Source organism: Bacillus rossius, chromosome 1 (assembly GCF_032445375.1).
Source record: "Bacillus rossius redtenbacheri isolate Brsri chromosome 1, Brsri_v3, whole genome shotgun sequence".
Taxonomy (NCBI): domain Eukaryota; kingdom Metazoa; phylum Arthropoda; class Insecta; order Phasmatodea; family Bacillidae; genus Bacillus; species Bacillus rossius.
The window spans coordinates 134,658,275-134,676,142 of NC_086330.1; the positions used below are offsets into that span (position 1 = coordinate 134,658,275).

The following is a 17,868-nucleotide window of genomic DNA, read 5'->3' on the forward strand; positions in this document are numbered from 1 at the left end:
TAAAAAAAAACTCTTTTAATGTTAATAAGCTAAAAATTAAAAAAATTAAATTTAAACTTCAGTTTTTTATCCAAAAGCCAAATAATTCAATACATTTATGTATAACTAAAGGCCTGGAGTGCTCTCTACTTTCATTTCAGTAATAACTATATCCTAAAATTAATGATCGAAAATTTAAGACAAATTATATCCAGCACCCTATTACTAATTTTAAGTTGATTGTTGTTATTACGTTCATATAGTCATTTTCGTAATAAATATATGCTAAAATTTCGCGAATTAAATTTATACTAAAATGTTCGTATTGACTATATCATAAAATTGGTGATAGAAAATATATTACAAATCATATTGTTATGTATTACTGATAGAAAATTTAAGACAAATGATCAAGCAACCTACACTTTTAGTTATACAGAGTTGTGGTGCATTATTTGGCATTATTTGTGATGCATAATTTTTGTTGAGGAATTAAATGGCAAATTTTCTCTCGGAAAGGGAATTTTTTTTCCCCCTCTAAACTGGGAATTTTCGAATTCTGATTTTTTTTTGTGGAAACGTTTTCCTAAACACAAAACGTTTTGGGCGAATGTTGATTCTATTTTGGCGAATTGTGGCAAATTTCTAAAGTCAAGGTCATGACCCAGACAGAGAATTTTTTTTATTTTAAGGAATTTAAGCCTTTCTGAGGAAAATTGAGCCTTTCCGAGAAAAATTAAGACTCTGAGGAAAATTGGCTCTTCCAAAATTTTCCCTTTAAAGGGGAACTTCCGAAATTTTATTATTTTTTGAAGAATATTTGTTTGAAAATGTTTCCTAAAACGTGATGTTTTGGGTGACTTTGGCAAATTTTGAAGGTCAAGGCCAAATGTCACTGTTTATGTCCACCAGGATGGCCGCCGTGACATCACAATCCAAGATGGTGGCTGGCACCACACACCATACCCCGTATCCTGCCCTCGGACCTACTACTCCTTCCTTATAGTTGCAAGGATTCTTACAAAATCGCCGATGCAGCCAGTCGTTCGCTTCTTTAATTGCATCCTTGTGGCATTTAAGGAGGTTTGTAGCGATATCATGTAGCTAAGCCAGCCAACTGCTATCCACACCCTTTTTATGTTAATGTATTATTTTAACGTGTAGAAATAGAAAATTGCCTAAAAAATTTATGTGTGAAAAATTTGCTATCGCAAAAAAAAAAATTCACCAGATTGTGTTGGCGACAAAATAACTCGGTTAGCCTGTCGACTAGTTCCTCGCTGAGTGCAGCCTTGTAAGCGCACGTCCTTGCCACTCGGAGACAGCGAGCGTCTGCCGGTCGCTCGCAGAGACTGGCTCGCGCCGTGTTCATCCCAACTCTCCGCCAACTCATCAGGCGGCGGTCGTGCGCTGCGGGCTAGCCTAGTTGCCCCTGCGTGCGCTGCGGGCTGCGTGCCTGCCCGGCGCGCCGTGTCCTGCTCCGAGCACATGCGGTGGTTTCCAATCAGCAGTCTCTTTACAAGCACTCCCGGAGTGCTCGTCGCTTTCCTCTCCTTCGTCTACGCCATTATTTCAATCTATTTATTTACTTTTACTGCTAGCCAGCGTACATTGTCCAGAACAGCGTGACAAAGTAACAGAGACCATACGTACAACATAATATAAGAAATATTACAACAAAATGGGACGGTAATGAAATCAAATATATGTTTTAGATCCCAGGAATGTCTAGCAACTAACAGCAACTATCATAATAATGATTGCAAAAATTAAATTATTCACAGTTTCTGACGAATGTATTGTAATATTTTGGTGAATGTTACGCAGGTAAGTACACTACTGTAATAAATCTGAGATCAAGTCTGTGAGGTTTGATAAAGGTATAAAAATATGCACTGCAGTTATTAGTGTGATAAACACATCGCATTAACATAAACTAAATTAATCTTGTTTTCCCTTCTTAGCCGTATGGCCTTACCAGGGATTCATATATGCTTTAGATAATTATATTCATTCATCTGCCAAGGTTATTGTTGTTCGTTAGATTTTGTTATTATCTTTATACTTGGAAATCCCCTTAGAGGTCCATCTGGGATGAAAACTCTGATGGACTTTTCCATCCCAGATGGAGAGCGGTATTTGGCCCAGAGTCTATCGTCCTCTGGTTTCCACGGGGAACCACGGGGAGGCTACCGCCCGGCGACCCATGCCCCTCAGTTTATATTTCATTGGTTATTTGTATAATTATAATATATCTACTATCTGCGATATATATTTATTAAAATCAAATTAAAATATATTATTTCTCTTAAGGCTTCTTATTTTTGTATTATATAATTTAAAAAAAAAATATATCTTCTATAACTAAAGATTGAGATTTATTTACATTTCTTCATCGCATTAACATGTCATCATCGCATTACATAACATCGAATTAACATGTCGTATGTGGTCTGTCCTGGGAAGATGTTTCCTCCCTTACTTTACTTTGTTACGCTTTACTTGTTTCCGATTGTGAATCGTGCCGCCGTATTGCTGCCATCCAGTTTCCTTGTTTTCCATCGCAGCCACACTATCGACACTGATAATGTCCCGGACTTACGGAGTTCGACGAATTATCGCTGGATTGGTTTTAATGAGCAGTATCGGCCATTTCCGCACACAATAGCCCACGGAGTCAACTTCTCTGCCCAACTTGCACCACCGACACAGGGAACCAAGTGTTTTCACGTCTCGCGAAATTCCCCATACTCATACTTCAAGTTCTTTATTCACACACACCTATATAATTATATATCTATTTTTGCTGTGGAGCTCTTTCTCTAGGAACGTGTATTCATTTATTTTCCGTGTGTAATTTGATACATAATAGGACTTTTTTCTACTTTATCCATTATTTGGTTACCGAAAAGTAAATTAATCATGTTCTATTTTGTTTACTTCATATATATTTTTTCTATAGGTATATATAGCCTATATAAGAATTTGTGTATATATATATATATATCACAATTTGTATGTTTATGTCCAGACTTTGTGCTACACAATTTTGGTAACTTAAAAAAAAAATTTTTTTTACATTTCAATTCGTATTATGACCTTGAATATCCTCCCCTTCCCCTTACTATTCGAATTCGTAGTTGCCTTTGTGTGTCTGTGCTTGCTCTTTATTTTCTCACCCAGTAGCAGTAATGAGACATTGAACAAATTACCAGGAGGGTAACTTGACGCAATTATTTACGAAACAATGCATTCAAATTTTTGTACGACGTTTCACATCAATCTCGGTAAAAAAAAAAATTAGTTTGTACTTTTTTATATATAAAGTTGTGTAAAATTACCCGATTTATGTATTCTCTTGGCATGCTGGAAAGGTTTTTGAGATTGGTTCCTTTAGCAACTGTGCGTGTAATGCGCAGGGGATTGATAAATTTCGCGTTGCTTTTAAGTTTTAGCAGAATTCATACATCGTTTCATTAGTCTAAGTTATAATCATCCATTGACCCTCTTTATTTGCTATCATATTGTATGGCCTGCAATTATAAAAAATAAATAATTTTGGACGGTAACTTGTAAAACGAATGAATTTAAAAAATAATTACTTTAAACAGTTTTTTTTTCGATAGCTTAATTAGATAACAGAACCGAAAGCAACACAATCGCAAAAGCTAAATTATGTTTACCGATGTCATAATTAAACCCGTATCGGAGGTGAAACCAGCAGGCATGCGATAGTTAATTCATTAACGTTTTACCTTTCTTCGACATTTGGTCGGGGTCATTACAGATGGCGAGGGTGTGAGGAAATAAGAATAGAGCATTGAGTAATTAACCTGGTGGTGAAAATAGTAGCTCCCCGAGAAAAAAATCTGGGTAGGTAGTAACGCTACACTACCGTAAATATTTTTGCGTGAAAACGTATCTCGTGGACCATTAGGTATAATTTAAGAGGAAAGAAATGAAACGCTCTTTTTTATGAATGTATTTATTTATATTGTTTTTCGGTTAATCTTAAAATTATATATTACATTTATCAAATGTAAGTAAATATATACTTAACATTTCATTCATTTAAAACGTGGTAGTTAAATGAGATGAGACGTGTGGTTTGCAAATCAAATGCATGTCGTGTGCGTAAGTGCATGTCGGCGTGTGAAGTCTGTTCACGTGGATTGTACTTAAGCTCTATCCTGAAATGTTTACTTTGGTATTCTGTCCTCTTATGTCGATCGGCGACAAACACCGCCACTTCGCCATTTATCAGCTTTAGATATTTCTTGAACCATAACCTAGCGCATATGCTGCACGCTTACCCGAATTCATTCTCGATAAACTGGCGCCTACAATTATTATCAGCACGCTACCAGGGCTTACGATAGTGATCCGGGTGCTCGTAGGGAATGAGCTCACTTGTTGTACACTTGTATGGGAATCCCTAAGAATATGAGGGTCCATATTGCCCCACGAATCAGCCTGAGGTGTTTCCTTTGCTTCGTCTTCGTCCATCTGTATCGGGTCTTCATGGTTGTAGTTGGTTTCAGCCACTCTAGTCTCTGTGCTGGTCGACGCAGACGGGGGCCCTACAGCAGCGCCCAGCGCTCCAAGTCTGCGGCGCTCACGAAGGCGCCTCACTGGTTCTGTTGATGAGTTCTGGCGCTCGTTTGGCTCGGCACGAACCGGCCTGAGCGCTCTAGCCCTTGCTCGCTGCCTTTGGCACTGACTACTTCTGTAGTTGCCCGGCATTGCCTGAAACAAACACTTTTGGGACGTTTTGTAACTGTCACCCGGCACAACTTTTAGGGCACCTCAATATCCACACGACGACACACAAGTAACTCGTGCAACCCTTTCCGCTGCGGAGTTATGACTAATTATTTGGTTGCGCATAGTGGATTTCGTGGCTCTTTTTACAGAACACCCCCCCCCCCCCCCCCCCCCATCCTTCCTTCACGTTTAATGACGTAGGCGCACAATGGCTCAAGTGCACTAGCAGGCAACTTACAGTGGTCTATTTTCAGAATATATACAACACTTGGTGATACAACCCTTGAGTTAAAAATTTTGGCGACAACAAAAGTGTTTCTTTGCTTACTGTGGCGAGACCTTAGTATGGAAGCCTTTTAAAAAAACCTTTTCACGTTAAAAAAGAAAAAAAGAGGAGAAATCCCACCAGGCTTGTGACAACTTCAACTTCTTGCGAAAAAATTTCCCGGTTAGACCCATCCTGGGATTCCATTGTGAGAAGGGGGGGGGGGGGGCAGTTATGCCGTGCTGCACCCTGGCGTAAGGACGCGCTCTTATTCGGCTCGGCTCGGCTCGGCTCGGCATCATCCTTCTCGGAACAGAACACGCCAACGGCCGCGCACTTGACCGACATTTCACCTCAGTCACGTGTTGCTACCGAATAAAAAGATCTTGGTATACGTGAAGGAGTGGCAGCCCACAACCTATTAAATTGAGAAGTTCTTACGACGAAGAAGATGTGACCGTGTTTGCGTGTGATGAGTTAACTAAACGTTCGCCACGATTTTCTAGGTGCATAATATAAATTTAAACAGAAACGATCGTTGTGAATTTGTCCATCTTCATGATTTGCTCCATGGCAAGCAAGGTTTTTTTTTTAAGATATTACGAAAACTTTACCATTATTAAAAACTTATACACTTATTTGAAAGGCGATAACACATGAAGGACATTTAGGTGTTCCGTTTATATATATTTGTGTACCTAGAACTAAGTACGGTTAATTAAAAAGAATTTTTTCATAGTGGTATAAACAATTTTTACTATACATTAATTTACATTTCAAAAAGATGAACAGTTTTAAAACACTTTTTTTTTAAACTTTTGTACCGTATTGAAGTATAAAAATTAATCAACAATGACAGACGTAATGAGAATTCCTGTATGTTTATTCCGGCTCGCAAATCCCAGGCGTGTGATATATGTATGCTAGCGTGAAATCACACTCGAGGATGACTTGCTCTTACACAGTAGAACAGATGTCTGGCTGATTTCAACGTTTCTTCAGATATTGAATGTTTATAAATTTACTGTCAAAGAATTGAATTTTTTTTTTAATACTGTAACGCATAAGTATTCCATTGTCATCGTGCTGTGGCATATCTCGTGGTGAGAAGAAATGGTTATGTAGAACTGATTGTGTTTGATGTGTTGAGCCATACTCAGTTAATAAGGTGCTACGATTGATATCTGGAAAAAAAATTAACTTTAAGTATGTCTTGCAACACATTTGGAGTGAACAGGTGAGAGCATCGTGTGACACAGTTATGCACGTGTTTGACTGCTATATTAAGAATTTGCACCACGAAATACCTCAGTTCAGGTAACTGTATATAAATAACTATACATATATATATATATATATAGTTATTTAAGAATTGTAAACTAAAATATTGATATTTAACTGTGAAATATGTCCTAGTTCAACATATGTTATTAAAATTTATAATTTAAATTTAATATCATTTTAACGTAAGGGAATGTTTGGTGTCCCCAGTATATTAAATATGTTTACATTTGTTGCCCAGTTACAATATCAAAGATTTTACCAACTTTTGCTATAAGATTTTATGGATATGTATATTTTAATTTTACATGCAAATTCATCGATGCTAAGGATTTCTCTGTTGTTGCTGTCTCTATCCGAGATGGGCAGAGATCTTAGCTCACCGCTTGTATAAGTTATTATTCATTAGATATAAATAAGTGTCTAAAACATATAAACATACTCATAAAAAAGAGCACACGTACTCTCGGAACTATCAACAATGTCGCCTTGTAGACTGGTCGGACCTTCGGAACAAGTTGCTCGAAAAGCGATCCCGGTCGGATGCCGAGACGAGCCGAGCTGCTCCGATCAAGTGCGAGCCCTTCCATTTGAGAGCACGCATTCATGTGGTTTCCGAGCCGCACTAGTGCGCGTCCTGCTTTACGGCGCGAGAGGTTCTGGTCCGTGTCCCGCGTTACACATGGGTGTGGATTTGAAATCCCCATAACAAGTCACATCTGTGTTTCACAGTCATTAAATTAGTCGAAATAAAAATTATATTTGTCAAAAATTAGTCATTAATTATACTTATTTAGATTGGGAAGGAAAAAATCCCGACGAACCAATCATTTTAAAAAATAATTAAAAAGACGTAGCAGGAATCCAAAAAGAAACTTTTATTCTGTACAATTTACGATAACTCCTGGTGCTTGTCGTTGCAGAACTGATGATTCATTGTTGGCGTTCGGGCAGTCTGGATTGTTTTATGCACAACCTTTTTTTTTTTTAATAAATCTCTCTTTTCCGTGGTTCCTGCAATTAAGATTAGTCACGCAAGTCATTCGCCGGTCATAAAACAGCTACCGGATTTACGGCGCGAGAGGTTACTATAGTACGAGAGCGGCTATTATTTCCCCGAGCACGTACGTACTATAAACATGAAAAATGGTGATTAATTTGGTTAAGTGTCGTCTAGACAGCAGTCATGTTAAGCACGAACTCTGACGACATCGCCTTTTTGTTAGCATTGTATTGCATCGGGAAAAAAATTACTAGTGGTTTTAATGGGGCAGTGCATTTTTTGGCTTTGGTATTTTATTCATCGTGAGCAGTTGGATCCGAACTGAAATGTTTCAAGCGATGAAATTAATTTTTTAATGTGTTGTTAGTTTAAAAACATTAATATATTACTGTGATGTAATGAAATATGTATTTGCTATGAATAGAATCGTGTGTTGTGATATAATTGTTTCTACCCGATTTGAAAAATTATTTAAAGAAGTTAATATAGAATATAGTGCTAAACCTTATTATAATAGATGCACTCTTCACAATCTTCTTCGTGATTGTGTGCAAAACTTATACAGTCAGAATGTTACTGACCTAAGTGCGTGTTTAAAATAATATTTAATTAAAATTTTGATTAATAACATTGTTCTATAAATTTTAAATTTTTTCCCAAATTTCTAGCATAAAAATTATGGATTTTCAAGATGGCAGAGCATAATGAAAAATGCAACAATCTAGAATCCAAGATGGTGTCCGTAACGAAACGTGCAACGATTATGTCATACACGTCCAATATGGCGGGTGTAACGAAATTTGCAACATTTCTATAATCCAAGATGGTGACCGTAACGAACCGTGCAACGGTGTTTGTAAATAATATTTTATTAAATTTTTATTCATTTTTTTATAAATTCTAGAATTTTTTTCATAAAAAACGGATAATAATTACAGATTTTCAAGATGGTGTACATGACGTCATACTGGCTGGCGATATATATACCTTGGCATTAGTGGTGGGAGGTCAGTCTGCCGGCGGCTTCCGTGAAGGAAGGATCAGTCGCCATTTTTTTTATTTTGCCCTCACCAAGTTCGAACCGAGGACGTAAGTGCGTTTTTTAATTTTTATTAAAATTTGATTAAGTAATCGTATAAATTTTAAATTTTTTTTCCATTCAAATCTTATAATAATTTCGGAAATTCAATATGGCGGCCGTAACAAAAGTTACAATGGTTACATCATAATCCATGATGTCGCCATAGGCTTATCGGAGGCTGTAGATATGAATTCTTAAGCCTCAAAATAGATTTTTCAAGCAATTGGCATTTTTAAAGACAAAAACGGGAAATTTTCCCTCAAAACGGGATTGTTTACCTTGAAAATGGGAAATTGTTAGGAATTTTGAGTAATTTTTGAGGAAATTTGACACCAAAAATGGCCGTTGTGACGTCACAATCCAAGATGGCGGACCTCGGCACCGGCACTACAAGCCTAAGCCTGGGCTCGGAGGAACTATTCGACAGTTCTCATGTACTCTATCGAAATAATGTTTATTTTTATTTAACTTTTTAAATATTGTTGAAAACTTTTGTCTTCAGTAAATTTTATATCACATATCATTACTGCAAGGGGTGGAAATAACAAGGGTAGAAAGACAATGTAATTTTTTTAATAGATATAATAATAAATCCATTATAATTTATTGTAAAAAACACCTAAACTTTATCTGAAACCTTTGGCGGAAACAATTTTTGATTAAACTATTACCAAAAAACAGGGGGTGAAACTTAAATAAGTTAATTAAAACTTTCTCAGTGTCAAATTCGTCTGACTTTATTAATAACCATCTTAATATGACCTTAAACCTTTGTCTAAAAATTTTTTATATGGCATTTGAATGGAACGGAAATGTGTACTACAATGCTTCTATCTGTTGCGGATGGCGCAAACCAAAGTTCACAAAGACAAAGGGATTAATTTTAACAAAATAGGCAATATTTTAATAAAATTCTTTGTCAGAAATCAAGTAGGCCTACTAAGCCGGCGTTTAGTATTTTTTCAAGTCTTTCGCTTTTATCGAAGCCGTTTCATATATAGTTAAAAATTTCGCTCTGCTAATCGAATGATTCGGAAAAGAATTCTAGCGGCGGGTGCGGAAACTACGCGTGACTTGCTTCAATAAATGTAGTTGAAAACATAATTTTCGTATATATTTATCACGCTCGGAAATTTTTTTTAATGAATTCTACGATACATTTCTTGTCGGAGTTTCGTATTAGACTGGTATCAACTGTTAGACTGTTGAACTGTTGAACTGTTCGCCAGTGTGTCATAATAGACAGCCCTTCCCTTCCAACACGTGCCTTTTTTGGTAAGCCAATAGGGACACTGTCACTTCCCACGGTTTAGGGTTATCTATGTTATGGGACGGTAATTCAGATTTTAAGCCAATGAAAATGACATCACTAAGGATTCATGCTCTGTAGTAGTCCGAGGAAGAAGCACCAAAGGCAAGGATAAATAACAACTTTTAAACTTTGGCGAGCAGTTAAACCATCTCCCCGTTTATACCAATGATAAACGATTGACTGTTGAACTGTTCGTCACGTATTAGTGGTGGACCAGCGCACCAACTATGCACATTCTAGCCATTAGAAACATTAACTGTATTGAGGAAGAGGTGTTTTATTTACAGTTGCTGCAACAAACATTCAGACGTTGATGGTTGTAAAATGTGAAGAATAAACAAAATAAAGTTTGGCTTGTGACAATAAAAGGAAAATATTGCAGAAAGTATCCGTTTTTGTTCATAAAAACATGACAAAATATAGAAAATTACTTGTTTGTAAATACAGAATTTTACGTGTAAAATTAAATATAGTCTATCAAAAGAGTGATGTATGTATATGACATAATAAATACATTATATAAATATTTTAAAACCATTATTGTGTAATTATAATCTTAAAAAAAAACATTTCGGCACAGCCTACAGACGTAGATAGATTTCGAAGTAACTATTTATTCTGGAAATGTTTTGGAAACTTCTGTAAACTCCTGGAACATTTTAAGAACTTAAATGTAGCCTACATAACATCATATATGTTCGCCAATATTTAAAAAAGATCGATCCAACATTTTTTTATATTCCATGCTGCATAAATATTTTGAATGTTTTTAACAATGCCTCCAGCATTGAATGTCTTAATGAATTTCATATTATGCCTACTAAGATATGCAATTATTTTTGAGTTCCAAACACAATTTTTCATCCTTTGCACCAACACGTGGTCGTATAAAATATTTTTAGACAAAGATTTAAGATAATATTAAGATGTTTATTAATAAATTACGACGAAACGGGACTGTAACATCAGCATCTATAGATCGCACAGATAACATTATAAGGATCAGTAGAGAAGGACACCATTCCCATATAAGCTGCAGACAACCATTAGAGAAACATCATCTGGTCATAGACAGCTGGCTTTGAAGGTACTTGTTGCTGATATTACTGATGAGGTATTCTTGGGAATTTACATCATAAAACAATATGGATTTGTTATTTACATGGGAGGTCAAGCATTGCAAATCAGAAGGAAAGAGAAAGCATTGTTTACTTCCAATCATTAGAAGTGATCATAATGCAGGTAGAACTCGATTAATCTGTTACATTTCTAGCGAAAAATACAGGAAGACTCCAGGGGCAGCATGACCTAATTCATCGAACCTGATCATCCGCAGCATTGTAAATGTTGGGGAGATTGTGCCAGTAAGGGTGGCCAACCTCAATTCAAAAATAAAGGTTGTGAAGCAGGGAAAACTAATAACGAACAGTAGTATGTTTTGGTATGTCCGGGGACAGGCTTCAGGCTGTGGTGCCGACCGCCATCTTGGATTGTGACGTCACGGCGGCCATCTTGGACTCAAAAATTTCTCGAAAATGACTCAACATTTCTCGTTTTCTTCCACAAAAATTCAAAAATTAGGATTTCAAAAAACCTCAAAAGTCTTTTGCCTTAGAAAGAACACGTAATCCTAAAAGCGGCTTAAAAGTCCTAAGAGCTAGCCGCTCTAAGCCGCTGACATCATCTAGGAGTATGACGTGTCCGTTGCAATTTCCATTTTAATGAGAAAAATCTTAAAATTTATAAATAAATCAATTAATAAAATTTAAATAAAAATATTTTTAAAAAACATACACCTACACGACATGGAGCTCAGAGTCCTCGGTTCGAACCCTACGAGGACAAAAAAAGGCGATAGTTCCTTCCTCCAGGGCAGCCTCTGGCAGACTGACCCCCACCACTTTGTTCATAGCATATATATCATCAGTTAGTATGACATCATGTCCGCCATCTTGAAAATCCGTAATTTTAATGATATAAAATCGGTAAAATTTTTAAAAATTATAAAAATTATTTATTAATTAAATTTTAATAAAAAATCTTAAAAAACACCATTGCAATTTAGTTACGGCCGCCATCTGCTGTCTATTTTCTGGAAGGTCAAACATAAACTCAAGCGCGATCTGCCTGCAGTTTTTCTCGCCCGTTCGCACGTGCCTAGCATGACCTACCGGTAAACCAAGGCACTAAATGCCAGGCTGCCGTGGTCACTAGTTGATTCGACGAACAGTTGATACAGATCTTCACGGGATACGAGTTGAAGTGTCCGACTGTTAAACTGTTCCCAAGGGTGTTAAATAACAAAGAGCTTATGGTGTTCTTTATTTGAACGTAGAAATGACATCAGCATAAATAAGTAATATACCTGACGTCTTGAAATTCATTACTGAATGTCCCTTTGTTTTGATTGGTCGTTCAAGAGAGCTAAAAACTCTTCAATACCACGAGGAACCAATAGTCTTAACAGGTTATACCGATTCCGTATTATTAGTGTATTTGTAACATGAGAACACATGAATTTGCTCGTTCCCGAGATTAGATGTTACACAGCTCTGGCGAGTACTGTAAGACTCACTCACATTTTTTTTTTTTTATGTTTTCTTATTTTTGAGACATGGTTTCAAATGTAAATCTTATTAAAACACGTGAGCAATAGGAAGTAGGAACATAATTGTGACACTTTGGTTAGCTTTTAACATTTTAACCTTACGCAGCGTCGGACTGGCCATATAGTCGAGGTGGCATTTGCCAGCCGGGCCCCAGCCTGCGCGGGCCCCCACGGGCCTGGCTTGCGGGGCTTGCGGCAACCGTAGGATAGGCTGGGTCCCAGCTCTTGCAACCTAAGTGTAAAACTAGATCAGATAGTTCGTTCATACAATTAGAGAGAAATTAAATAGAAAATTTCGAAAAATGGTTGAACCTGAGCAAGCCACCCCCTGAAACTAGTTTTGAATTTTTTTCTGAACGGCAATAACTTTTGATCGAATCAACTTATTTAGAGAGGTATATCATTATAGCGTAATGAATTACATTTTACATTGTTTCATAGATATTTGAAAAACGAAATTTAAACTTTAGATGTTCTTAAAAACTCGATAGATTCGGTACTGCAACATTTATAAATAACAATTAACGAACGTAACGTATTTATTCACTCTCATCTCATATTTCTGATGAAACGGAACGCATTACGCAAGTAAAGAATCTTGTGGTTGGGGAATCCCCGACGCGCGCTCCTGGCTCCTGGCATCGTATTCCATTGTTTTGTCGGTTTGTATTGCCGTTATCGCCGATACTCTAGTTAATGCAAATTCATAATATTACGTTTTTTTTAAAATTTATTGATGGTTTTGTTATGTTTTGATGTGTGATGCTTGTAGTTTGTTTTAACTCTCCTTATATTATGTTAAACACTTAATACAACAAAAAACCGAATTGTCCATTGCAATGGAAAATGTAAGTTGCATATTATTTTAATTGCCTTCTAAAAAAAAGTTACTTTGGAGCCTTTGTACGTGTCTAATATTAAATATGTATTACTTATTCAAATTGATATTCTTAATGGTTTCAGTCACATTCAGTGGCATATAAACACAAATCTGGTTCCGAGAAACAGAAAAATAAAAGATAGATCGAATTACAAACAGCGGCTTCGAATCCAAAGCAATCCAGGCTTTCCTTCATGTCTACATCTCAAGTGCTTGAAGATCCTCAAAATAGGAGCGAAACGCAACCAGGTTGATAGTTGTTTTCTTTTATAATTTAACAAGTATTTACATATTTGCTAGTTTTACCTGTAGTTTCACTTTTTAATTCCTTTTTTATATTCTAAAATCTGTCATAATTACCTGTTTTAAGCCAAAGTTACGTCTTTTTATATAATTTTTCAGTTGTATGAATTTTAAGCAACAGAAGGTACGGAATATTTTAGAGAATGCTCAATTTTTAGAAATCTTAATGTATTATATACAAAAGTCTTGGCTGATTAACTAATTAATGCTCAGCCCAAACCCTTGGACCTAGATAGCTGAACTTTTGTAATGAGGCTCCCTTTACTCGTATTGTTGTAGAGGAAAAAAGGCGGATTTTTATTGAATTTCCGAAACCATGCAACCGATTTCAATGAATTTTTGTGAATGTGCATAGTTGTCAAATATGTATATACAATATTTTATAGGACCCTCATCATCATCATTAATATTTGAGTCAGACGAAAAATTGGATTCAGTTTCGCATGCAAGTATTTCAGAACAGAGCATGGCAGCGGCGGCTGTACTGATACTAATCACGCAGAACACAGCATCACAAGTAACAAATGCATGCATTTCTAATCTTAAAGACACAATTACTTCAATTTCTAGCGATACCGGACTAGTGCAAATATCGATAGCGTTGCGCTAAAGCCACTTACATTTACAGACGATGATTACAATGAAATTCACAAACTTTCTGAATTTGCTCCGCCAAGAAAAAATGCTACGACTGCTGAGAAATTAAGTTTCATATCTGTTCACCCTATCCAACCTTCGGGTGATAAAAAGAGTTTGCCTTTTGATGGAAATCGGGTTTACTACCGAAAGTTACCAACAGGAACTTTAATTCTACGAGGATCTGTCTCTTATTCTCTTGAATTAAATAAGCTATTTCTTACTGCCTGCATGTGTTTTGAATCTGACGACACAAAAAAAAAGGAGGAGGAAGAAGTCCATTTATTGATGGTGTTACTCCGTCCAAAAAATATATTTATGAGCAACTCGTCAAACACGAGGAAAGCCACTGTCATCAGTTAGCCGTGGTTGCCTTGCTTACAGCAAAAAAGGGGAAATGTGGAACAACATCTCACGCGAAAGAATATGCAAGAGATTTCCAATAGGCGTCTGGCCCTAAAAAGAATAATTGATATAATACTATTTATATCGAAACAAGGCATTGCTTATAGTGGACAAAGTGAGGCCTTCTACTCATTAACGGATATCGCTCACGACAACCAGAAAAAGAATCACGGAAACTTTTTTAATTTAGTTGTCCTGCTGTCGAAGTTGGTTCCAGTTCTTAAGGCCCACATATCCGAGGCAATTACTGAAAGTTAAATAAGAAAAGACTGAGGAAAAGGTAAGGGTCGAGGTAAGCTTGTTACCTTTTTGTCAAAAACCACTATAAATAAATAAATAAATATATGTGCACGTCAAGTTAAACAAGAAATCGTTATAGAAATCCAGGCGGCGAAATCTTTTAACCTCAATGTGGATTCTTGTCAGGAAGTTGGCGTTGTTGACCAGGCTGCAATTTGCGTACGCTATGTTAAGAATGGAATCCCACAAGAACGGATGCTCAGCATGGTCCCTATCCGGAAATCAACAGGAGAAGATTACCGAGTCTTGTAAGCAATGAAGTAGCCCAGTTAGACTTAGATTTGCAAGATCTTATTAACATGTCATTTGATGGCGCCGGAAATATGGCAGGCAGGTATAGTGGTCTTCAAGCAAAACTGAAGGAAGAAGTGCCAAAATTAATTTTCACACGTTGTTATGCACATGTTTTAAACTTAGTGGTAGGAGGCGCGACGTCAACCTGTACTGAAGCAAAGAATTTGTTTGGGCTCTTGGAGTCTACCAGTGTATTCATTCATTAATCATTTAGGCGCACATCTCTATGGTTGGACAAAATTTCAGAATTAACAGCTGGACAAGACAAATTGAGACAATTACAGAATATTGGAAAAACGAGATGGTAGGCTAAAGACAAAGCCTTGACCACTATTATGGAGAAAACTCGATACTTCACGTTAATAAAAACTTAAGTGCCATATCTTCGAGCACGGAGTTCGAGCCAAAGGTTTCGTTCCAAGCAAAAACATTGATGGATTCCTTTTTGAAATTTGAAACTATCCTGACAGCCTTCACATTCAAGAAAATGTTTTACCTATCAACCCCAGTAGGCCAATATCTCCAAACCCCTACATTGGATTATCTTAAAAATTGGGGATTCATCATAAGTTTAGATATGAATTTACGAAGATATTTAGATACTTTTGATGATGTTTTCAAAGCTGCAAGTTTATTTGCATCCGACGTTCAAGACTTGATGCACTCCGCAAACATTGATCTCGACATACAAACCACGTTGCCGTTACAAAGAATTTCTAAAAAACCGAAGAAACATGATGAGTTATGCCAAGATGAAGCAACATTATTGGCTACAGACCCAAAGAGATTCTATTCTATTTCTGTCTACAAAGTCATTATTATAATAAAGCTTTAATTAAAATAAACGAAAAATTCATCTGCAACGAAGATTTAATGAAAGATTCCGCTTGTTTGGACCCGAAAAACTTCAATAAAATCAACGAAAATGGGATTCCTAATGACGCACTAAAGTCTCTCGCATCAATTGCAAATTGCGATCGAGAGTTCCTGTCAAAAGAACTGAAATCTTTTGCAAATAATTTTAATGAAGTGTCTAAATTTCTTTGGGATGAGCACATTTCACCTAGGCAACATAAGCAAGACTCAGATTCACAAAGTGAAGAAGAAGACGACGAAGATGTCTTAGACTTAGACCAAACAGCAAAGGACGCCATGTGTTTTTCCAGAAGTGGTTTGGACGTCTGTCAAAGTTGCATACCATGTACATGTAAACTTTTATCACAGTATAACATGCATATCAGCACTTACACCACCTTATATGTTGCATATTGTGTAATTCTCACAATTTCATTCACGCAAGTGACTTGTGAGAGACGATTTTCAGCGTTGAAGCGCATTAAAACGCGACTTCGCTCTCTACTGGGGAAAGAACTGTTGGATTCGTTGATTATATTAAATTCAGAATTGGATCTAATCAAGGATGACGAGAACAGCAGATTTTACGATAGAGTCATTAACTGCTTAGCTGAAAGTTCTCCTCTTTAAAAAAAAGTTGATTGGCTAGCTTTATGTATATTATTTGTTATACTTATTATTTTATTTTATTATTGATTGAGATAACCAACAGGTTATATTTAATATACATGTTTGAATTGTGTTATACATAATACAAAAGCCAATAATAGGACATCATTGCCAAAGTAACCAAGCACTCAATGGTTGCTATTTTATGTAAGTGTAATTTAAAAACAAAAACAATATTTAAAGGTATGTAGTAGGTAATGTCCATGTGTATTAAATAATAGGAAAATAAAATAACCTACAGCCCATTAATGTTAGAGGAGAGACTATATAATTAATATCAGTCTCTTGTGTCAAACAATTTACAAAGAACGCCTTTCTTAAATGTGTGTTTAATATAATTAATAATTATTGCAATATCTATCAGGTTCCTATATTTTTTTAACCTTGAACTGAGCTTTAGTTATATTAAACTCGCCTATTAAGGGAGGTTTTTTATACTGGTAGTGGGTAACCTGATGTGCTATTGTCTGTACCTAATAATTTATTACATCGTTGATAATTAAATTTTATATTTTGTTTATCTCAATTTGTGTATCTGAGTATTTTCCGATAGTATCCCAGCTACCATCATCTAGTCTCGGGCCCCGGGCTTGTAGCCAGCCACCCGGGCCCTTCTGACCCAGTCCGACCCTGACCTTACGTCCTGGTCCAAGCAATCTATATCATTTATGGTAATAGCTATGATGTTTCTTAAACATCTTAGGTATACATCATTTTCTTTTTTATCATTTTATGTACTAATTAAATATATTTTTTAACTTTGAATTTTGGAAACTGGCAAAGAAATGTATTTTGTCCATTTTTGGAACCACAGAAATGTTCCTACATTGTATTGGCCATTTACAATCAAGTATTTTTGTTGAGGCAAGTAAGCCTTGCTGTTGTTGCACTGACGAACCATATAGCATTCATATCCAAAAGTGAATATTGAATATCTTAGCCTGGCCTTGAGAGCTAAGTATAATAACCTCAGTGCATACGTGCTAAAGGGGCTTGACACGACTGTCGCTTGTTGCTTGCAGGCCTATGACGATGGGGGAAGTCGGCTGCTTCCTCAGTCACTACAAAATCTGGAAACAGGTAAGACTTACTCGTCACCCACCGTCTTCATCTATTTGGCATCGTGGTTTTTCTGAGGAGGGGCGACCGAGATGATATTTGTGCAGCATTTAATGAACACCTATCCTACCAGATCATTAACATTTGACATTTAACTGAAGCAGTGTTATATTG

At 36.4% G+C, this 17,868-nt stretch overlaps 1 protein-coding gene across 1 annotated transcript in view; it reads left to right on the forward strand.

Annotated features, from left to right (window-relative positions):
* LOC134546181 (glycosyltransferase 25 family member-like) overlaps nt 1-17,868 on the forward strand; it is a 344,576-nt gene that overhangs the window by 296,821 nt on the left and 29,887 nt on the right. Inside the window, exon 2 of the mRNA XM_063388767.1 lies at nt 17,658-17,715. Coding sequence (XP_063244837.1) covers nt 17,662-17,715 — 54 coding nt within the window. The 5' untranslated portion in view covers nt 17,658-17,661. The remainder of the gene's footprint in view (nt 1-17,657; nt 17,716-17,868) is intronic.